We start from the raw sequence: 23,988 nt of genomic DNA on the forward strand, positions 1-23,988 counted from the left end.
GCAACAACAGCTGTGAGCAGTATCAAATCCAAACCTCAGCACTCTCTCCACTTCAAGAGTTTCTGAACTGAGTAGGCACTAAAAGCAAGAACTACCGTAAGAACTGCGATATTGCTTCAAGTCCATGAAAAAACGGAGCTCTTCTGAAAGTACAGTAGTGTATGTAAGCAACATATAGTAAAGATACACATGCTATGAAAAGAACTTGTTCATTAAGACATGTATCTGTTGGGTTTTTTTTTTAAAGAGCACTACTCCAAAGATCTGCTGGTTGATGAACAGAGTGTTCAGGTGACCAGCTACTCTAATGGAGTGTATTTTCAGTTCAAGAAGCATAAATACTAAAACCAAACGTACCATTTGAAGGCACAGCTTGAAATGCCAGTGACAGCGGTTATCTTTATGAAACTTCACAAGAGTAACCTAAAAGAAGCACTACCTGAAGACAGAGAGGCAGACGAAAGGCAGATTGGCAACTGAACAAGTGGCTGTACTATATGGATGATTATTTATCCAAGGGGGCACTAAGGAACAGAGGTCATACAGTACTGCAACAAGTTTAAGCCAGTGTGAGTGAAGAGGAGCTGCTGCAATTTTGCCATGCTCCCTGGTAGGCACAAACCCTCCCTCTGCCTCCTTTAGATGAGCAGTCAGTCTGATTTGGCCCCAAGTGAGCCAGATCAACTTGGTAACCTGACAGAAGGCCTACGTACTATAAGAATTAACTTCATTTTTTGTTGTTTTGGTTTTTTTGTTTCCAGATTAGTGAGCTTCATATACTTTGCATGGGATTGGATGAGTATCAGCACTGAGGAGGAGGGAATACAGCAGTACTAATTTTGATGGATATAGTTTGCAATTGATCCCTTTCAGAAAGGCCAAGCAAGTCATGTAAACAAAGGGGACTCTTCAGCGAGAAGGTACCAAGTAAACTCTCCAGAGAAACAGAATGGGAAAGCAATTTTGGATACATACACTCAAAGAGCTCCTATAGACCTTTGGGAAAGATCTAATTCTTAATGCAGTAGTATTCATTAAGAAACATAATGTAAATGAAAACTCGAACTACATTTCAGAATGCACTGTTTTTCTCACTATTCTTTGAAAATAGATATTGAATAATGGCTGAAAGATGCAATAAGGCATTTTGCTTTTGTCATCCACGTGCACTGAAATTTCAATAAGAGAACACCTTTGATTTTATCTTCTGCAAAGACTTTCCAGCAAGCTAGTGACAGTGGGGCCCAAGCAAGAGTGTACAGTTGAATATATTCACTCAGCACTCTCTTACTGTGCACACTCAAAACACTTCTTGTGATCCCAACTTACATGCATCTGTCACACAATTAGTTCCCAATTAAATCAAAAGAATGTACTCAATGAGTAATAGACTTGGTGCAACGGCTTCAGACCAAAGCCACCACAGGTGGGTGGCTACACAAGGTAACAGATGGACATCAGCAGAAAATAGAAAGAGTAGTTGGGGGTTAATGTGCGAACAACACCAGGGCCAAAACATTACCGCAGACTCACAGGCAACGGGCACTACCTGCTAATGTTAAGAGACAACAATGGCTCTACATAACAGTAAAAAACACAGAGAAAACAGTATTTGTCCTAATACTCTACCTTGAAAGAGTTCCTCTTTTTTCTTCTCTGAAGCACAAGCAAAAACCTAACGTGTCCTCAAAAAAATGAAGCCTGTAAGAAGCAAAGTCTGAACTAACAACTATTAATGGAAAATGAAATTGCAACTGAGGTACTTCAGAAAATAGTATCTGCTCGGGGATTTAGATATTTTTATTTCAAAATGTTTACTTATGTCACACGTGGCCAAAAAAAATTAAAAATCTTTGTGCTTTGCTAAGCCAGAGTGTAAGAAAAGAAGGTGAAACATCAAGCAAACACACTTGCTTTTTAAGTACATAGCACCAAGCTTTCAAAATAAAACTGGCCAAACAATGTCTTTCTCAGAACCACTTTGCATTTACCAGTATCACAACATGTTAAAGGCTTAAGTCATCTTTCCAAGACACATTTACAAACATGTTGACATCTCTTGTCTTTGTGATTGTCAACAAGCACAGTGTATTAATAGATCACACCACAGTTATAGGCAACATACAGCAAAAACAATGGCTGTTATAAGTTGTCAGCCATTGAGTGCACATGCAAAGATAGGAGGATTGGGGTACATATACTGTGCAAGCAAAGCAGAGTACAAGGGAAGAGCCCAGCAGGTTAGAATATTCACAACGTTCAAAAAAGGTCTAGAGTAAAATGCACTTTTCCTTATTAGTTTGAGTTGTATTCAACAAATTAAGGCAAGTGATCAGTAGCCAACCTCTAGGAAGCCCACTAGGGTTAATAATTCCGGAATGAATTATATGATGCTTTTATTTAAGGACACAATGTACAAAAGTGGGATACTGATTTAGAATACAGTACCATTATATCAAGTGAGGGATCCTTTTTATAAAAAGGTCAGCTTTCTCTCACTAAATTATATTTTCTTATGACTGCTGCCTTCCAATTAACATCTATTAACTTAAGGTAGAAACAACATGAATTTTCAGAATTTTCCATTATTACCAGCAAAATGTGCACCAGATGAGATTTGCCTTATGATATTTTCAGAATTGGCTGCCGCATGAGAGGAGCCCCGAAGAAAAGATACAAAGACTCCCTGAAACAACATCTCAGCCTTGGCCATATTGATCACCATAACTGGTCTACTCTGGCCTCCAATCGGGAGGCCTGGAGACACACCATCTATAACGCAGCTGTCTCCCTTGAGAACGCACGCAGGATCACTCTCGAGGAGAAAAGACAACGCAGGAAGAATCGTGTCTTGCAGAATACACCACCTAAGGAGTCTTTCTGTTGTGCTTTCTGCAATCGGATATGTCTGTCACATATTGGCCTCATAAGCCACCAGCGTGCCTGTAACAAATGTGGATAGTGCCTTCACAAATCTTCGTTCGCGAAGCCCAGCCATGTGACTGACATGACATTTTCAGAATTACATGTCATTTAAAATAGAAAATTTTTACAATAAAAAACTATATGCAGAAAAATCGTTTTAGCTTACTTTAAAGTTTTATTAGCATTAGTGAAGATGTATGTCTCCATATACAGACTTGCTTCAGAGGGAATGATTATCTATATAAATATATGCAGGTGTACTCATATATATGTACGTATTTACAACTTTTTTTTCCTCTATAAAGGTCTCATTGAAAGACACCAATAAAGGTGAAGCAAAAGCTGCACATAATTACTATTTAATACTAAACAAAGGAACATTTGACAACAGATGTGTGTTTGAGACTAGGAGGTAAGTACTTCGTAGGGAAGTAGTTTCAATTTGTCTAATTAAACACAAGACCAACAGAGGGATGTGGATGCAATGTTTTATCATCAAGGTGTTCCTCAAACTTCATCACTAGACAGATTTTCAGAACTGCCACCTCAAGAGATAGCACAACACCACCACCACCTGCCTGTTTTCTAAAAATCAAAGCAAAGCTTATTCCTGGAAACAGGATTTGCTTGGTGGAGTGAGGGTGGTGGCTGGATGCTGGGACAGGAGGAAAGAAGAGTAAAGAAAAAGTAAAATTATATAGTTGGTTAACTCAGCATTATTTCCTCAAATTTTCTAATGAAGCAGAGTCACTGGACAGTCTTCACAAAAAGCCTACAGAAAGAAACCTACAAGCCATTACTTGGTTTCTCTGCTAATACACAAAATACAAGTTTAAAGAAATTGCTGAGGCATATGTTTGGAATACAACAGCACTAGAGATACTTTATGAGAGAGGATTTATAAGGTTCAACAAGGCCAAGTGCCAGCTCCTCCACTTTGGCCACAACAACCCCATGCAGTGCTACAGGCTGGGGACAGAGTGGTTGGAGAGCAGCCAGGCAGAGAGGGACCTGGGAGTTTGGATTGACAGGAAGCTGAACATGAGCTAGCAGTGTGCCCAGGTGGCCAAGAAGGCCGATGGCATCCTGGCCTGGATCAGGAACAGTGTGGCCAACAGGTCCAGGGAAGTGATTCTTCCCCTGGACTCAGCACTGGTGAGGCCACACCTGGAGTACTGTGTCCAGTTCTGGGCCCCTCAGTTCAGGAAGGATATTGAGGTGCTGGAGCAGGTCCAGAGAAGAGCAACAAGGCTGGTGAAGGGACTCGAGCACAAGTCCTATGAGGAGAGGCTGAGGGAGCTGGGGTTGTTCAGCCTGGAGAAGAGGAGGCTCAGGGGAGACCTCATTGCTCTCTACAACTCTCTGAAAGGAGGTTGTATGCAGGTGGGGGTTGGTCTCTTTTCCCAGGCAACTATCAGCAAGATGAGAGGGCATGTCTTAAGCTCTGCCAGGGGAGATTTAGGTTAGATATTAGAAAGAAATTCTTTACAGAAAGGGTAATGAGGCATTGGAATGGGCTGCCCAGGGAAGTGGTGGATTCTCCATCCCTGGAGGTTTTTAAGATGAGACTGGATATGGCACTTAGTGCCATGGTCTAGCAACCACGGCGGTAGTGGATCAAGGGTTGGACTTGATGATCTCAGAAGTCCCTTCCAACCCAGCTGATTCTGTGAGTCTATGATTACTCTCAAAGAACAGAGAAGAGGAATAAAGATTGATGAACATTAGAAACCATATTTGAGAGCTGGTGACTGTGACCCAGTGCATATGATACACGCTGTATGATCAGATACAAGGTTTTGTAGCTTATTTCTAAAGCAAATATTGCTACTTTGCATCCCAGAGCTCAAACCATCTAATAAAAACTTCAACCTTTTCCGTGAGATCCCTTTCATTTTCTTTAATCAATCAAAAACCAAAAATGCCTCCCCAGATTTTTAGAGAGAAAGACTTGTGGCTGTTTTATGAAAGAACTTATTTTTCTGACTATATCTTTTCATCAGTTTGTGCCTGTACCCATTTCAAAGCAGAGATCATGGATGACCACACGATCAACAGTCATTCATGTTGGAAAACAGTTTCGAAGGTCTCTCCTCCCAAATCCTCTGCTGAAAGGAGGGTCAGTGATGGCATCAGATTATATTACTCACAGCTTTGTCCAGCCATGTCTTTAAAAACAGGATGTTGACCAGGTCACCTAGCTGGGAAACATGCTCAATTGTTTGGCTGTCCTTATGAGGAAAAAGCTTTTCCTTAGAGCCAGTCTGAAAAGCCCCTCTTCCTGTACTTTACATCTGCTGTTACTTTTTCTCCTGTCAGGCACCTCTGGATACTTTGATCTACTGGTTGCTTTTAGGTTCCCTCAATGTTTTTTCTTCTCCAGGATGAGCCAGACAGCTCCCTCAGCCTTTTTTCCCAGTGCTTCAGCCACTCTGGTGGTTTCTTCTCAGCTGGCTTCAGCTTGTCCATGCCTTTCCTGTATGGAGGGCTGAGGAAGGGAAGAGTGGACACAGTACTACAGATATGATCTACCAGGCACTGACTAGAGAGGGACAATCGCTCCCATCAATCTGCTCGCTGAGCAACTCTTGATACATCCCAGGCTGCTCTTGGCCTTCCTTGCTGCCAGGGCACACAGCTCAGTTACCAAACACTTCCTTCTTCATGGTCCCAGAATACTATCAGTGCTATTCACAGTTAACTATGATTATGTTTGCCATTCATTGAAACATATATTTTTGTTGCTATACTTCTAAAAATAAAAACAGTTATTGGCTTGATTCTAAGTGTAACGAATCTTTGCAGAAGGGAATGTTTTTTGGAAGGTCAAGGTTAAAAGAAAAAGTAAAGATGTTCAAATGAAAGCATTCTTTTAATCCTAATTGGAGTTGCAACTGTAATGTTATATTGCAGGAGAGGTTAAAAAAGAGGATTACCAGTAAAGGACCCAATTGAACAAGTTGTTCAGTTAACGAGGGACCAGGTAAGGATGTGCTGCAGGAACTAGAACCAGAATTTCCTACAGATGAAAAGTATCCTGATGGTCTGAAATGAGTAATAGCTCTCTGCTGAGCTTTCACTGCCAAGTCCCTGCCAACTGCTCACCAGGACACTGGGGGAGCTTAACAGTCCAGTTACCAGGTGGGGAATGCCATGAAACTACAAGTTCAAACCCTGACCAAGCTGATTTCTCTCTTCTTTCTTTTGAGACAGATATACACCACTCCATTTGCTGTGCTAGTGTTTCTGAACAGTTCTTAAAAAGGCCTGGCCTGCTGTGTGTTATCATTACAAATTCCACCATATTTTCCTGGAAAAATCAGTGCTGTGGCCAACATTTCACTCTTCAGCATGGCTGGAGGTTCCCCTTCCATTCTAAGAAGAGAGACAGTTTAGCTTGTGACTTGGGTACCCTGAAGGGGGCTAAACATAGTGCACCCCTTGGTGATTGTTACTGTTCATTTAGAAACCCACTGGGTGCTAAGCAGCCTTGCTGGAGGCAAGCATTTCCCACTTGACAGTGGGAAATGATTTGCCTTTGATGAAGCAGTAGTGCTTACTTTTAATTAAACAGCAAGGCATAAAGCCTTGGGATATTCTACCTTCTTGGACTGCAGTGTGGTTGGTCAGGATGACGATGAGATTTTGATACAACATTTCTGAAGAACAGTATTATTTCTGAAAGTAAAGATTCAGATATAGAAAACATCTACAATACCTATATTATTATTTTAATATGGAAATCATAAAGCTAGTTCCTTAGAAGAGAAAAGGGATTGAGTATCAGAAATGTGTTGTTAGCATAGAGTTTTAGAATAAATGAGATATTTTGACTTATGAAAGACTTAAACAGTTCTCTGAAGGTCACCTGAGGTGAAGCATTGTTCATCATCTTGACAGACTAGTACTTTTGAGCATACTGAACAGATCCCTAACAAAGTTTTATTTTGTAAAAGTGATCCTTAGATTCTAGTAATAAAGATGATTAATTTTGCCTCTTGGTTTTTGCTCAAATAAACTTGTGCTTTTTGAGATAGAGGGATTTAAGCATCGTAAGTCCAAAATGAATCTAGTAAAAGAAATTGCATTGAAATTAGATAGGATTCAGTCACCTCATGACCAAGACAACAATAAACCAGAAATACAATTTATTAAACAATCCAAATGAAATAACATACCACGTGTTCAGTCTGCTTATATACAACATACTGAAAGTTACAGGATTTAGAACATTGAAGTTATTATCCAATATTTATTCTCTCACCCCCCCAAGTTCCTTAAAATGATCATCTCACTCCATGAGGATCAGCACGGCCAAGTCAGATATGGCAACACACTTTCTGAGCCCTTTTTAATTAAGAATGGTGTGAAACAAGGTTGCGTTCTCGCACCTACCCTATTCACCGTCTTCTTTAGCATGATGCTCCAAAGGGCCACAGCAGACCTCGACGATCAGGACGGCATCTACATTCGATACCGTACTGATGGAAGTCTATTCAATCTAAGGCGACTGAAGGCCCACACCAAGACCTTAAACCATCTTGTCCGGGAGCTGCTTTATGCTGATGACGCCGCCCTTGTTGCCCACACAGAAGCAGCTCTGCAGCGTTTAACATCCTGCTTTGCAGATGCTGCTGAGCTCTTTGGGCTGGAAGTCAGCTTAAAGAAGACAGAGGTCCTCCATCAACCTGCACCTCTGGAAGTCTTCCATCATCCCCACATCACCATTGGCCAATCAGAGCTCAAATCAGTCCAGCAGTTTAACTACCTTGGTAGCCTCATCTCCTCAGATGGTAAGATCGACGGAGAGATAGACAACAGGTTAGCTAAGGCATATAGTGCCTTTGGAAAACTCCACAAAAGAGTATGGCGTAATAAACACTTGAAGAAAAGCACAAAGATCAGTGTTTACAAAGCCATAGTGTTGTCTACTCTCCTATATGGTTCCGAATCATGGGTCATCTACCGGCACCACCTGCGTCTCCTAGAACGCTTCCATCAGCGCTGCCTCCGTACAATCCTTAACATCCGCTGGTCAGATTATGTGACCAATACATCTGTACTAGAGCAAGCAGCTGTCACTAGTATTGAGGCCATGCTACTGAGAACGCAGCTGCGATGGGCAGGGCACGTCTCAAGGATGAAGGACCACCGCCTTCCTAAGATCCTGCTCTATGGTGAACTTGCCACTGGCTGCCGCAAGAGAGGAGCCCCGAAGAAAAGATACAAGGACTCCCTGAAACAACATCTCAGCCTTGGCCATATTGATCACCATAACTGGTCTACTCTGGCCTCAAATCGGGAGGCCTGGAGACACACCATCTATAATGCAGCTGTCTCCTTCGAGAACACACGCAGGATCACTCTCGAGGAAAAAAGGCAACGCAGAAAGAACCGTATCTTGCAAAATACACCATCTAAGGAGTCTTTCTGCTGCGCCTTTTGCAATCGGATATGTCTGTCACGTATTGGCCTCATAAGCCACCAGCGTGCCTGTAGCAAAAGTGGATAGTGCCTTCCCAAATCTTCGTTCGCGAAGCCTAGCCATGAATGAATGAATGAATGAATTCTCTCATCCATTTCTATCAGCTTTATAGCTGATCAAAAAATCTTTGTTCCTTATAACTCAGTCAGTAATGACAAACATCCTCCACTGGATATCCTATCACCATATGGCTCAATGACCTTCCCTCATTTATAGCAAAGCACTGCATGTTTAGTTTAGCAAATCTGCAACATCAGTTTTGACAACAATGATGGATACTTGAAATTACAATGTAATACTTTGTAATACTTAGCAGCATAGAAAATTCTAATATATGCAAAGCCTATTAGTCAAATCTAGAGCCTAAAAAAAATCAATTTGGAATTCATAACAAAATCACCATCCTACTTTGTGCATATAACAGGGTACTGAATATTATTTTTAGACATTTGGGATTGTAAATACAAGCATTTGGACAATGCATGTAATGTTTCAAGGCTCAGAAAAAAAGGAATGCAGGTTACTTTGTACACTGTGAACACTACCTAAGGCAGAGAGAGTCAAGAGGACTAGATATTTCTTTCTGTATTTTTTTCTATTTAATTAGTTACAGGATATGGAAGTCTTCACAATCCTTACCGGTGATTACACTAGCGTGAAAAAAAGAGGGGCTGAAAACTCCATCCTTAATCAAGAGTGGAACAGTAACCAGAAATGCAATGGATACAAACTCTGGGTGTCTCTTCATCCCCACAGGAAATCAGATGCAGCTTCTCATAAGATGAAAGAGAAGGAGGATCCATGGGTGAACAGAGGCAAGGTGTGAAGGGAAAAGAATACTCTGCTCGGTAAAGCTGAGCAACTGATTCACCACGTCAGAGAGACAGATCTGCAGTTCTGAGGCAGGCATAGTTGATTTTCATCATCATAAATAACACAGAACCTCTGTGTGCCAGAACTACCATACTTTCTGCACTGCCCACCTCTCCACTCCTTGTACTTCCCAAGTGCTTGCAGCACAAGCAAGCATTGGAAAAAGCCAGACCCTGCGCAGGCTAGTCATGGAACAGTATGTCCACAGCTCTATATCTTTGGGGTGTAATGATGATCAGCTAAGACATATCCAAGATCTCCACTAGCTCCAATAAAATAAATTTTGTTTCTCAGGACCTATACATTGTACATATTTTTCTGAAGTCCAGAAGTAACATAGTAATCAAAGTATAATACTAAAACCTGAGTGAAGTAATACAACACTCTTGAAAGCTACTTCACATAAAAGAAAGAAAGAAAAAGAAAAAAAAGGGTTACACCCATTTTCCTACTATTTCTCCTACAGTGACAATAAAAAAAAATGTAGGATGGATGATTATCTGCCAAATATGAAGCAAAGAACATCTACCAGTCAAAAAGTTTCTTTTAGGCTATGTATGGCCTCCACCTCTAAAATTGTGGTGCATACACCCTAACTTTCCAAACTGTAGATCCCAGCATACAATGCAATACTTTGATCTGATCAGACAATATATGCTTTGAGACAGAAAAATGAGATTAAACTTAACACTCAAGTCCAGTGAACAGAAGTCATTCAATAAACCTACTGACAGATCTTCTGTGCATTGAAACAGTTTAATCACTGTAACAGAACTGGAGATCAAAAATACTCAGGAAGACAAAGAGAGGGATCAACTTTCCTACTTCAAGAAGAGAAACATTGACAAATGTCTTTTAATCTAGTCAAGCCTAAGTACGTTAAGTATAGATGTTAAAATTTAAAGGTGAAGATAGGTTAGAGTCAGTAATTGTTAAGGAATCTTCCAGTCAATCTCTTACACTCTCTCTTAGAGTCTTAAAGTAAGAAGGAAAAAAACCCTCACCTTATTCTATTTCTGTATCTATATCTATATACATTTTATTTAATAAGACAGTTCAGAGCGGTACAACTATATATCAAAAAAGGTTCTGCATTTCAAGCCAAAAGTGTACTCCAAAAAAACCCAGACAGTACTTAATAGCTAATTAAAAGTCACAGGAAAATATTCACTCGCATGAGTGATGGTAGCACTTTTTGTCCTCTATCTGCAAGGAAGGAAAAAGAAAACATACAGCAAACACCAGCTCCTTTTCCCCCCCATAAGCACATGATTGCTGGCTGCAAGAAGTTCTTCTCAGATAACATTTACTCTAAATGTAGAATTAACATCGGGCTTAAAACTCAGTAACTCAGATGAGTACTGTCTAAGGTTACCTCACGAGATAATAGGAGAGGAAAAGAGGTATCAGGAGTGGTCTATTTTTCATAACAATGTTTCCAGTATAACATTTTATGAGCAGATTATCTTTCCTTTGACATGTGACATGACCTTCCATTCCCCTGGGTAGCAGAAAAGGTTTCCAATCTAGGAACAAATTACCCACAGAAGTTGCAGAAGCACCAGGTCCCCAGCTAATGGTAACAATAACTTGCACTGATAAAAAATTTTTCCTTCAAGGGTTCCAACAAATTGTTGGGAAATAAAAGCCCACAATCAAGCCTCAAAATCCATACAGGTTTGTAAGCACTGCCAGTAGTGCACAGAACAAGAAGTTCTGTAGATATACATATAGCATACTTTTTTGCCCAGCCCTGCACTACTGTAGCTAATAGGACTATATTCATCCTATGTTGCCCTTGCTTTCGGAGGTGATTGTGAGGATGACATCACCGGTTTGATAAATACTCATATTTCTGTGCAAACTCTGCAAATAATAGGCAGCAATCTGGGGTATAAATTATGAACTGAAAATAATAAATTAAATTTAGTAAAAAATATGCTCAATAACTCTGGAAATCGGGAAACCTATTTAAAGGTCTACATGAAATGCATTGTTTATTACTGTTTTGTAAACAAAACGCTTGAACATTTATTTTCATACTATAAATTAGTTAGATCAGGGAAAAAACCATTACGAGCGAGACACATAATTTACTTTGGCCTGTAATAAAACTACTTAATCCATCAATGTTCCTCCCTTCAAAACTAGTTTACATGTGAAGACCATTAATTTGAAAACCTATTTGCTAATTAACTTGACTAGAAAAATGCTGTGATATTTTAGATGGGTCAAAGATGTTTTCTGAAACTTAGTAGCAGCTTAGTTTCAAGGCAACACAATACAGCTCTATTTGGCATCACAAACATAATTCAAGCTATAAACTTCAAGGGCCATCTTACACATTTCATTTGAGCTACATTGACTTCAAAACATTTTCCTGAGAAGGAGGCAGTCTAATGTTATTCAAATAAATAAAAACACTGAATACATTTGGATGAGTGAATGAATTATTGTTTCACAAAGAATTCCATTAGTGATTCAATACAAAACTTCACAAAATGTGATGGCTTGTACCTGGCCCTTTCCACTCCCCTATTCTTAACTGTGACTAACAATGCAAATAAATGAGGGCTCTGTACCACCCCCCTACCCCCCCCCCCCAACCACCCACCCTGGCCACATTTGGCTCTTTCATTGCCATTCTAACACAGTCTGCAGAAATTTAACATTCACGCAATGCATAACTGTGACAAGATAAATTGAGTTTCTCTGACACCAAGGCTCTCAGGAAACCCATGCCCACACTTCTCCTGCTTATGCAAACAATAAACATGTTTATATCTGTATGTGACTGTAACTGAGTATTGTGATAACATGGATGTTTGTTGGGGAAATACATGATGCCACTAAATAAATACTACCAAGCAAAAATACCATGTATCCTGCAAGCAAATACTAGTTAGAAGAAATCACATGCTGTGTAAGAGAAAGATGGAGACAACTCTCTAAATATTGACCTCATAGGATACAATAAATTATTTTCATAGGCACTTAAAGTCACAGAATTAAGTTTAATTACATAAGCTTCAATACCACAAAGGATTAGTGATTATTAACAATGTATTAGAATGAATTACAGTGTCAGGGAAGTATTTTTAATTAATTTAAATCATACACACTTTCTCTAGCAGCTAAAATAAGAGAATCTTACTCTTAAACAAGCTAATGATGTAAAAACAGGTCTTTAATGGTTCCAGACCAGGATACGCCAGACAAGAAAGGACCATCAAGACCTGTCAATGGAGATTTTCTCTAATAAGACTAACACACCTGTCATACTTCCTCCAGTTTCCACAATGGATTCACAGCTTGCTTTAAATAGAGATTTTGCAGAAGGATTACTGGGATTGAGCAGAAGTGAATTCCTGACCTCTTGCCACCAATACATTCAAATATGCATACACACACATGGTATTTACTTTGTGCATAGGCTTCTTTTCTTTAGAAGATGTAATGAGATATAACCAATTGCTATTTATTTAATAAGTTACAAAAAAAAAAAAAAAGAAAATGTATCTAAGCAGCAGCTTTCCTCAAAACTTTGTAACAAACATGATGCTGAAGAAAGTCTAGTCCCAAGTATTAAACTGAGTCCTGAGTTTCTGAATACCATCCAAGCCTGGCATTTAGCCATTCCCAGCACAGGACCTCCAAATTTTCCTGAAGAATACTTTAAATATTCTATTTCACACACTTTCTGTTAAGGAAGAAAGCAGCTGAACTCAACTGAATTCTTTCACTATTATCATATTAAATGCATTGCATCCTGAGAAGAATGTTAGAACTCTATACAGAGATCAGGTAAAAAGGAAAAAAATTCAGTAGAATAGAATCGAATAGAAAGTTGAAAAAAATGCCATCATACTGTCTGGATGATTTGTGGCATCTTCACTCTTGAGAAAGAACTATATCAAGAAGAATCACCAAGAATATTCCTCAGCAAGGACATCCTCTGTACCGAGTTCTGTGCAAAACAGTCATGGAGCAGCTGGCTCAAGTATTCACACATGCAAGAAAACAACCAAGAAAGTTTCCTTTCACGCCCACTTTTTTTGAAAAAGGAGACAACCATGTATAATCCAGGATTATACTTTGTTGGTTAGCAAACCCAAAACCACACGGGAAGAGCTTTATCAAAGAGGCAGTTTCGAGACCATCCTTGCTGAGCTTTGCTGCAGCAAGTGGTTCTGAACATTGCCTGATCTACAGCAGTTTCTTTTTCTTACAAAATTACTTTTTTCTTTTTTTAATCCAGAACGCTGTTCTTGTAAAGAATACTTTAAATAATAACTTGTGTCTACTGTGCCTTGAACCAACTCGATGTTACAAGGTCAGCATCTTTTCATTATGGGCTGCAACACATGGATGTGGTGAGGAAGTAAGTGTTAAATCCACATCCAAGAATAAGGAAAGGAGGAGGACAGCATTTTAATACTTTGGAACTATATTTCCATTACAGAGTGTTTTTCATCAACCAGAAATCATATGCATATGTCCACGGGCATGAATCAGTACCAGAGGCAGTAATTTTTCTATTATTATCATTAGTTCTCAAACAAATACCACTGGTAAATAAATGTTATGTAAGAAGAAATATGTCCCTCTTCTACTGTGCTATAGAAAGAATAATAAGCGGCCACAGCAGATTTAGTCAATTTGGTGCCTTTCCTAAAATAACAAAACAACTAAACCAGCAAATCAGTCTTTTGAGGAAGTCCCCACTCATCTGTCTTACAAATATAAAATTTCAGTTTTTCCAGATCTCTGTATGCCACATATGTGCTCCAAACTCTTCCTTCAAATTATTACTATTCAAAATCCTCCTCTGTCAAAAGAAAAAAAAAAAAAGGAAGTCAAGAAAATTACACCAAATCCAATGCATAGATATCATTTATTGCTTAGGAAGAGCATAATTTTACAAGGGTAAAATGAATGTATTTGGAAAATGACAATCACTGTTGAACCTTTAAATCCAAGACAGCAACTGCAAATGAACATGATCAATGGAACTTAGAAGTAATGATTTTCAGTTGGGAAATGTTACTATAAAGAAATCAAAATATTTAGCCAAACTGTTTCCATTTAGTTTAAAATTCCTTTTCAAAGAAATACGTTCTGATGGTATCTAATGGTTATGTTTTGACATTTCTGGAATAGAATAGTTTAGTTGTCATTCAAAAATATGTTATATATATACACAATACTGAAGTCAAATGGAAATACTTCAATACTGTCACACCCCAATCCAAAATCATGCTCTTATACCTCTAGATTTTCCTCTAGATATTTCCACGTTTTACTACAATTCAGTGTCATCATCTCAGTCCTTTTCACAGTTCTCATCCTAATCAGAACACTGAGCAGCATCCAGAGCTCTTAGAATACTGACATCTCTATTCAAGCATACATGATTCTGACAAAATAAGGCAATATAATATACACAAAAGAGCCTAAAATAATCTAATGGCAAAATAATATGTGGTCACTGAAACAATAGCTAAAATTTCCCCAAGGAAAGAGACATCAGTAAGGCCAACCACAAACCTGTGAGTGCTCTACAAAATGATCTGCAAACATGTAGTGCCTGTTTACTTGTGACTTTGGGCCATGCCGCTGCCAGGTGAAAACAAGTGTCTGCAATAGCATAGGATGGAAACCACCCTGCACCCCGGGCTCTGGAATATCACAGCTGCTTGCAGCCCTGACTTTTTCATACTTTTGAAGTACATTACAGAGGGAGCCACATACTCATCATATGAGAAATTAACTCAAAGACTCCTAAAGTTTATCATCACTCAGAACGCAGACAGCAATTACAAAGAGAGAGAACAAAAATAAGTTATCTGCCTTCTTTGCACAGCCAAGGAAAAACACATACTGTAAAGCTGAAATTCTGTCATCTTATTCCTACAAAGAAGTCAGACATCTCTGCTGGACAGAACTGACAATTTTATTTTTTTCCTGCATTTCTTATCTCAGCTACAAACTACCACTTTGGACAGAACCCAGTACTTTCTATAACATGGCATGCCTCCCTTTTTCATTATTGTTTGGAATTTTTTTCTTTTTAATCACCATTTAGTCTTTTTTTTGTCCCTAACACAGAGAAACATAAACAATCTGCTGGCACATCTTGTCAGTCACAAACTTCATTAGGAGATCCAGCAAGAAAAAGGCTTATTCAGCTTCGATACCTGTCACATGCAAAATTTTTAACAAGACTGTTAAAATACCTGAGTGACAAAAGTGAAAAAAAAGACAGTGACAGGATTCTGTAGACCAAGGACTAAAAACAAAGTGAGATTTTTCAATTAAAGTGACAAAATAAGGTATGTTGGAAGGAAGAGAAAGAAACACATTTTTGAAAAAAGAGTGTTCTGGAAAAATTTAACTTGGTGTGAATTATGTTGTCAAAAGAGTTGCTAGCAGAATCTTAAAACTATATGCCCTCTTGAAAAACAGGACATTATGCAAGTACAAGTCAACTCAACCTATATTTGTGCAAAAATCCAGGTGCTCTCATGAAAGTTCTGAACTGGTGTGTATATTCCCGTAACCTGCTCCTTCCCTGGTTTGAGGAACCATTGAGACAGGTGCCACACAGAAATGGATAGCCTGACTTGCTATGGCAGTAATAACTTACTCCTGGACATCATCTTTCCTACTGTAACAGCAGCAGGAGATGGCACCTTTTGAGCAGCTTCCCTCCTCCGTATGGGCTCATGGGAAGTGGTGGGTTCTCCATCCCTGGAGGTTTTTAAGATGAGACTGGATGTGGCACTTAGTGCCATGGTCTAGTAACCGTGGTGGTAGTGGACCAAGGGTTGGACTTGATGATCTCAGAGGCCCTCCCAATCTGGCTAATTCTATGATTCTATGATATGGTGTGGCCAGAGTCCTTTTCTGAAATCAAGAGCATTAAACCCCTCAGCCCAAAGCCCACGAGCAGAATACCCTTGCAGTCTGCCAAGTCGACCTACTTGATCAGTGCATAGCAGACCCCTTTCCCTGAGGAATGAAAAAGTCCTCCTCATCAGACTTGTGCTCTAGACCCTTCACCATCTCTGTTGTCCTTCTCCGGACATGGCTGAGCACCTCAGTGTTTTTCTTCTGGTGAGGAGCCCAGAACTGAACATCGCACTCAAGGTGTGGTCCCACCAGTGCTGAGTATAGGGGGACAATTGCTTCCCTAGTCCTGCTGGACACACTATTTCTGACACAGGCCAGGGATGCCTTTGGCCTTCTTGGCCACCTGGTCACACTGCTGGCTCCTGTTCAGCTGCTAGTCCCTTTCTGTTGGGCAGCTTTCCAGCCACTCTTCCCCCAGCCTGTAGCACTGCAAGGGGTTTTTGTGACCCAAAGGCAGGACCTGGCACTCAGCTGTGTTGAACCTCATACAATTGGCTCAGCCCATTGATCCAGCCTGTCTAAATCCATCTGTAGAGCCTTCCTACCATTCAGCAGATCAACACTCCTGCCCATCTTGGTGTCACCTGCAAACTGGCCAAGGCTGCACTCAATCCCCTTGTCCAGATCATGGGTAAAGATATAAAATAGGACTGGCCCTAATACTGAGCCCTGGGGAACACCACTTGTGACCACCCACCAATCAGATGTAGCTCCATTCACAACCACTCTCTGGGCCTGAACATGAAACCAGATTTTTATCCAGCAACAAGTACACTGTTCAAGCCATGAGCAGCCAGTTTCTCCGGGAGAATGTTATGAGAAATGGTCTCTAGGTAGACAACATCCACAGCCTCTTCCTCATCCACTAAGCAGGTCTGTCGTGGTTCAGCCGCAGCTGGACACTAAGTAACACAGCAGTCCACCTGCTCTCTCATTCCCCCTCACTGCCCCCAGGCAGATGGGGAGGAGAATGAGAAAACAGTAAAATATAGTACTAATAACAATAATAAAAACAAACAAAACAAAAAAAAGATAAAAGGAAGAGAGAAATAAAACCCAATAGAAACAAGTGATGCACAATACAATTGCTCTTCACCTGTTGACCGACGCTCAGCCTGCCCCCAAGCAGCAGTCGGTCCCTTCCAGCCATCTCTGCCCAGTTTATATACCGAGCATGACATTCTAAGGTAAGGAATATCCATTTGGACAGTTTGGGCGTCTGCTGTCCTGACCATGTTCCCTCTCCCAGCTTCTTGTGCACCTCCTCACTGGCAGAGCACAACACACTGAAAAGTCCTTGACCTAGGTGAAGCACTACTTAGCAACAATCAAACGTCAGTGTGTTAGCAACATTATTCTCATACTGAATCCAAAACACAGCACTTTATCAGATACTAGGAAGAAAATTAACTCTAGCCCAGCTGAAACCAGGACAGAGTCACCCACTCATAGAAGAAGACTGGGTTGCTCAGGCAGGACCTGCCTTTTGCAAACCCACACTGGCATGGTCTGATCCCATCGTTGTCCTGCACATGCTGTGTGATGGCACTAAAGATATTTGGCTTCATGGCCTTCCACGGCACTGAGGTCAGGCTGACGGGCCTATAGATCCCTGGATCCTCCTTCTGATCTTTTCTGTAGATGAGCACCACATTGACTAACCTGCAGTTTCCCGGGACCTCCCTGGTTAGCCAGGACTGATGATAGAAGATGGAAAGTGGCCCAGTGAGCTCTTCTGCCAGCTCCCTCATTATACCTCTGTGGATCCCACCTAGCCCCACATGCCTGTCTAAGTGCTGTAGCTGGTCGCCAACCATTTCCCCTTGGATTATGAGGGCTTCATTCTGCTCCCTGTTCCTGTCTTCCAGCTCAAGGGGCTGGAGACCTAGAGAACAAATGGTCTTACTATTAAGACTGAGGCAAGGAAGGCATTAAGTACCTCTGCCTTTTCCTTATCCTGTGTCCCCATGTTTCCCCCTGCATCCAATGAAGGATGGAGATTACCCTTAGCCCTCCTTTTGTTGCTGATGTATTTATAGAAACATTTTTTATTTTCTTTTATGGCAGTAGCCAGATTAAGTTCTGGCTGGGCTTTGGCTCTTCTGTTTTTCTCTCTGCATATCCTCATGCTATCCTTGCAGTCCTCCTGAGTGGCCTGCCCTTTCTTCTAAAGGTCAAAAACTCTGCCTTTTTTTTTTCTTTTTTTCCCCTTTGAGTTCCAGCCAAAGCTCTCTGTTCAGCCAGGCTGGCCTTCTTCCCTGCTGGCTCATCTTTCAGCACATGAGGACAGCCGGGTTCTGCGCCTTGAATATTTCCTTCTTGAAGAATGTCTAGCCTTCCTGGACACCTTTGTCCTTCAGGACTGCCTCTCAAGCGACTCACTTGGTCTCCTAAACAGGCCAAAGTCTACCCTCTGGAAGTCCAGGTGGCAGTTCTCCTGATCCCCCTCCACCTTACTTCTCTGAGAATTGAAAACTCTGTAGTTTCACAATCCCTTTGTGCAAGGTGTCCTCCAACAGTTACATCACCCAACAGTTGGCAAAAAACAGGTCCAGCGGGGCATCTTCCCTAATTGGTTCCCTCATCAGCTGTTTTAGGAATTTATCTTGCACACACTCCAGACGCCTCCTAGACTGCTTCCCTTCTTGCTGTATTATATTCCCAGTAGATATCCCATAAGCTGAAGTCCCCCCTGAGAACAACAGCTAGCAATATTGAGACTGTTCTATGGCTCTGTGTTCTGTGACTCCCTAAGATCAGATCAACAACCATGCTGGTCAAAGCAGGAAGAGCAACTGGCACTGAAAAACCAGTGCAAATTATTTTGTTCGGTTTTGTTGTTAGGTTAGCAGAGATTTGCAAAAATCAGATGTACTAGTTTCAAAATCTTGAAGGACATGCCTCAGATGAAACTGCATGCATTCAATTAACTTGTTTCCAATGCAAAATCTGTTTTGACAATTTTTTTCCCTGATTCTTCTATATACTGGGTAGTTTTATTAATCAAATAATATTGCACATTCTAATAGAAAAATCAATTCCATTAAAATGCAATTTACAGAGACGAGGAAAAAATGTATCTATAAATAAAAATACAACATCCACCAATTAACAGAGAACATAATGGATAACTGAAATAAATTTACAATAAATCAAGAAAAGACCTTAAAAAAACCATAAAAAAATTACTTGCAGAAAAATTCCAACAGAGAGACTTAAAGCTTCTGACACTGCTCATAACTACAAGAAATTAAAGAAATAGAAAGGAAATGAGCTGGAAGCATGCCATATGATGCTACCCTGAACTTATTACTCACTGTTATTATCTTTACAGGCCAAGGAAGGCTAGGGATGTGAAAATCATAGTAATGTTGCTTAGCTAGAATCTCTGGAACTTATCCAGGCTAACATCACACTTGAAGTAGGCCTACATGTAACAAGGTCAGGTCAGCCATGGTGCTGTTTGGTTAAACCTGTCACAGAAACCTTCAAGAATGGAGATGACAAACTCCCTCAAGGGAGATCTGCTCCAGCCCTGCGCTGCCCTTCTGAAGAGAACTCCCTTCCACTAGATTCCCATGTATTAAGACCACTGAGCTTCAGTCACATTAAACAAACAAGAAACTTTTAAGTTCGGATTATCTTCATTCACAACCAGATGTTTTCTGTACCAAAACCAGACATAACATAATGCCATTATTTAAATCACAAATGATATTTAGAAATACCTCTTAAATCTATTTAGTTGAGATTGTAATCCAACACATCATAAACCATCAGAAGTTCTAATTTTGTCAACCATGCAGAATAGTACACTCATTACAAACCATCTTTTTGACTCAAAACCTAACATCTTGCCTCTCTGCATATTGATTTTCCCCCAGTACAAGTCACTCTCCCTTCCTCAGACTGTCTGCATGGGTAATAAGGCAGAAGGGCAGACATGAAATTACTTACAGTCTACTAAATTCTCTCTCCCTGATGTTAAAACCTGGCCTATACATCTGGGCCTCTAAATACTCTGTGACATTTACTTCAGGACTCTGGAGATGCTCCTGTGTTATTCTGAAGATTGACAGTGGTGACCTCAGTTACTCTAAGACATGAATGCTATTCTTCAAAGTTACTGGTCAAGTTCTTCCAGATGGTAGAAGAAAATCCAGCACTACTAGATGACATACAGAATATATTTGCCAGGAAAGTCATAAACAAAAAATATTGAATTTTCCACCACAATCTATATGTACACCTGTCCTGGTTTGTCTGGGATAGAGATAATTTTCTTCCTGGTAGCTGGCACAGTGCTGTGGTTTGGATTTAGGATGAGAGTGATGTTGATAACACACTGATGTCTCAGCTGTTGGTAAGCAGGGTTTACATTAAGTCAAGAAATTTTCAGCTTCTCACACCAACCCACCAGCAAGTAGGCAGGGGCACAAGAACCTGCGAGGAAATACAGCCAGGATGATCCAAACTGGCCCAAAAGATATTTCATACAATACGGTATCATGCTCAGTATATGAACTAGGGAGAAAGCTGGCTGGGGGCTGATGCTTGGGAACTGGCTGGGCATTGGTTGGCAAATGGTAAGCAACTGTATGTGCATCACTTGTTTTGTATATTCTGATTCTATTATTATTATCCATTAATTCTTTTGTCCTATTAAATGTCTTCATCTCAACCCACAAATTTTACTTTCCCTCCCGCTCCCCCCCCATTCTCTCCTCCATCCCACTGGGAAGCGGGGAGTGAGCGAGCAGCTGTGTGGTGTTTAGCTGCCAGCCAGGTTAAACCAGGGCAACAAAATTAGGAGAAAAAGCACAGTAAGCAAATAAGGTGACAATAAACAGCTGATCATACTCCAGACGTATGCTTACAAATATGCACTGTTTGCAATAACAAAGTATTCTGACATTCTCTAACCGAAATCACAAATCAATAATATTAATCTTTAATACTTCCTACTTTGCTACAAGTTGGTTCTTTAGGAAGTCCTTAGTTTAACTCCAGTGTACTGCCATATCATGTTACAGCAGCCCTGAGGACATGGCAGGACTGCTTATCTTGGCATAGAAGAAGCTAAGGGGCACCTATTTTACCTGTGGGTGTGGCATGAACACAGAGGCAGAATTGTTGTTGTCATCCCAGCAGATCTCTAAACATAACAGCTGCTGATCATTTCTTGCTAGAAAATGCTATTGCTTTTAGTGCTCACAAATGTGTATACACCACAAGATTTAATATGGTTGCTGAATTTACAGTGTCTGAGGACAGACCCATCAAAAACGGAGATCTTTCCCTTACAGAAAGAGACAACTTGCACTTTGATATGGTGTCAAAAATCAGACATGCAAGGTAAACATATATCTTAGTTTTCTATCCTTTAAAATTTGCCAGTGAACCAGGTACATACTTCATTTTTTGGGGGATCTGAGGTAGGGGCCTGGGCTCTGAGTATGGTTTATAGGCAAGCGATTACAACAACTTCCCCTGTGCTCCAGCAGCAAGGGGCTGAGCAGAGGGAGGGGTCCATATACTGTCTGTGAGGCTAGTGCCACCACTTACTGGTACAACCAGTGAGGTGGTGCTGGCTTGCTTCCACTGATTGCTGCAGATTCAGCTTCCTCACTGTTCACCCTCCAGCACAAACCCATTGCAGAAAGCATGCCGTGACCCAAACAAGAGCTTCACCAACTGCACATCTCATGGGCCTCAAGCCATCTTCATTACATACAATCCTTTCTTTGTTAGCCAGAACCAGGGCAACCTGGGATACTCAGGACAGTGAAAAGCAGAAGGCGGCCTTGATAGCAAGGGAACACGATTGAACTGCTGTGTGGAGTTGGCAATGAAGGTTTATTAGCGCTAGTTCAATTTCAGCCCCACAGTCTTTCTTCTCATGAGGTTTGTGGAATACTTGTGCCTTGAAGAGCACAGAGTGCACCACGGTTACGCAAGTTCAGAGGCTTTTGTTCCCAATTCTTCCCAGCTGGAGATGATTCACTGCAAAAGTAGCTCACATGTCTCTGCCTGTGGTCCAGTTAAGTGGAAAAGTGAATAAACTACCAGTGGACAACGCAATTTTGCAGTGCTGGTGGGTAGCACCCCCTGTACACACAGCAGATTATCTAACATTCACCAGGCTTATGCTTAACCTTTGCCAAAAAACAGTGCGTGTCTTTCACTGATAACCAGAGAAGGCAGGCAGGCAGTGTAGCATCCTGTGGCAGGATGAGTGAACCCTGCTCCCCTTGCACACAGCACCCTGAGCCTGGACAAAGCACATGGTGGCAGGGTTTGGCTGTAACCTGGCTCCGGCTCTTCCCTTCCAGGAGAGACACAGCAGCCAGACTAGACACGAACTTTGTCAAGTTCACAGATTATTTAGGGTTGGAAGGGACCTCTGGAGATCACCTAGTCCAACCCCACTGCCAAGGAAGGGTCACCTAGAGCAGAGCCCAAGTGGATTAGGAATGTCTCCAGAGAGAGAGACCTCTCTGGGCAGCCTGTTCCAGTGCTCTGCCACCTTCAATGTAAAGAAGCTCTTCCTCATATTGAGGTAGAACTTCATGTGTTTTAGTTCATGGTCATTACTCCTTGTCCTGTCTCTGGGCACCACCAAAAAGAGTCTGGCACCATCCTCTTGACACCTCCCTTTGAAGTATTTAGATGCATTGATGAGATCCCCTCTCAGTCGTCTCTTCTCCAGACTAAACAGGCCCAGCTCCCTCAGTCTCTCCTCATCAGAGAGATGCTCCAGACCCCTAAACATCTTTGCGGCCCTTTGCTGGACCCAGGAGGTCCTTGTTGTTCTTGTACTGAGGAGCCCAGAACTGGATACAGTACTCCAGGTCAGGACAGTCTCTGTCCTGTCCCTTCCTCTTACAGCAGGCATGGCCCATAACCTGGTGCTTTCGAGGCAGCCCTGGGTCTGGCACAGGGACCAAAGGCTGCCCATTCCCCGCGCTCCGAGCCAGGCCCAGGACGGTGCACGTCCCGCTGTCGCTCCCGCCTCCAGGGCAGGCTCGGCTCCCCCCGAGGCTCCCCGTGTTCCGCACTGCCCCGCGCCCGCGGCCCTGCCCCAAGCGCCGCCGGGACCCCCACGCCTCGGCAAAGAGACCCGGTGCCACCGTCCCCCCCAGAGCCCTTCCCCGCACCTGTAGTTGTAGCCGCTGAAGCGCTGGCTCTCCCGCAGCAGGGCGCGGTACAGCCGCAGCACCTGGGCACGGCTGGACGCTGCCATGTTGCCGGCACCGGGGCGGCTCCTCCCGCCACGGCGGGGCCCCTTTTCCCCGCCCTCCCGCCTCCCGCGTCGGGCGGGCGCAGCCGCGGCGGGAGCGGGGCCGCAGGGCCGGCGGTGAGTGAGTGGCGGCTCGGCCCAGGCCCGATGCAAGGCCCGGGCGGGGCGGGGAGAGGAGAAGGCAAGGCGCGTCCCCGGGCGGGGCAGCCCCCGGGGCGGCGGGCTCGGGGGCCTGGGGGGCCCGGGAGGCCGGGTCCTGCCGTGTCGGGCCTGCCCGGCAGCTCCGGCGGGGGGCACAAGGCGCGACCTGCCCCGAGGTTCCTGTCGGGCTCGGCCGTGCCCCTGTGAAAGGCCCGAGACGGGCAGGGAGGCCCGAGCGGCAGGGAAAGCGAAAGCAGCGCTCAGAGACGCTGGTCGGTGACAGCAGCGTGGCGGTGCCCACTCCGCGCTTGTTGGTGTGTCACACGCGGTGAGATGTGGTCCGGGGCTGGAAGCTAGCAACAAGTGATGTGTGCCAGGGGATTGCATCGAAATCGCTGTAGACGTTTGCAGT

General features: G+C 42.3%; 2 protein-coding genes across 6 annotated transcripts in view; one reads left to right on the forward strand and one right to left on the reverse strand.

Annotated features, from left to right (window-relative positions):
• Window positions 1-23,660, reverse strand: part of LYRM4 (LYR motif containing 4) — a 95,380-nt gene extending 71,720 nt beyond the window's left edge. For 3 of the 5 annotated variants that reach the window (XR_004361051.1, XR_004361052.1, XM_032712563.1), the window contains exon 1: window positions 23,353-23,505. Coding sequence is in view for 3 of the 5 variants with exons in the window: in XM_032712563.1 (XP_032568454.1) it covers window positions 23,353-23,438 (86 nt within the window). In the remaining 2 variants the exon portion in view is untranslated. Of the gene's footprint in view, window positions 1-23,352 lie in introns of all 5 variants that reach the window. The other 2 variants (XM_032712548.1, XM_032712543.1) reach the window with 2 other exon arrangements.
• FARS2 (phenylalanyl-tRNA synthetase 2, mitochondrial) overlaps window positions 23,517-23,988 on the forward strand; it is a 239,695-nt gene continuing 239,223 nt past the window's right edge. Inside the window, exon 1 of the mRNA XM_032712457.1 lies at window positions 23,517-23,552. The gene's annotated coding sequence lies outside the window, so the exon portion shown is untranslated. The remainder of the gene's footprint in view (window positions 23,553-23,988) is intronic.

The sequence above is a fragment of the Chiroxiphia lanceolata genome, chromosome 1, assembly GCF_009829145.1.
Source record: "Chiroxiphia lanceolata isolate bChiLan1 chromosome 1, bChiLan1.pri, whole genome shotgun sequence".
NCBI lineage: Eukaryota > Metazoa > Chordata > Aves > Passeriformes > Pipridae > Chiroxiphia > Chiroxiphia lanceolata.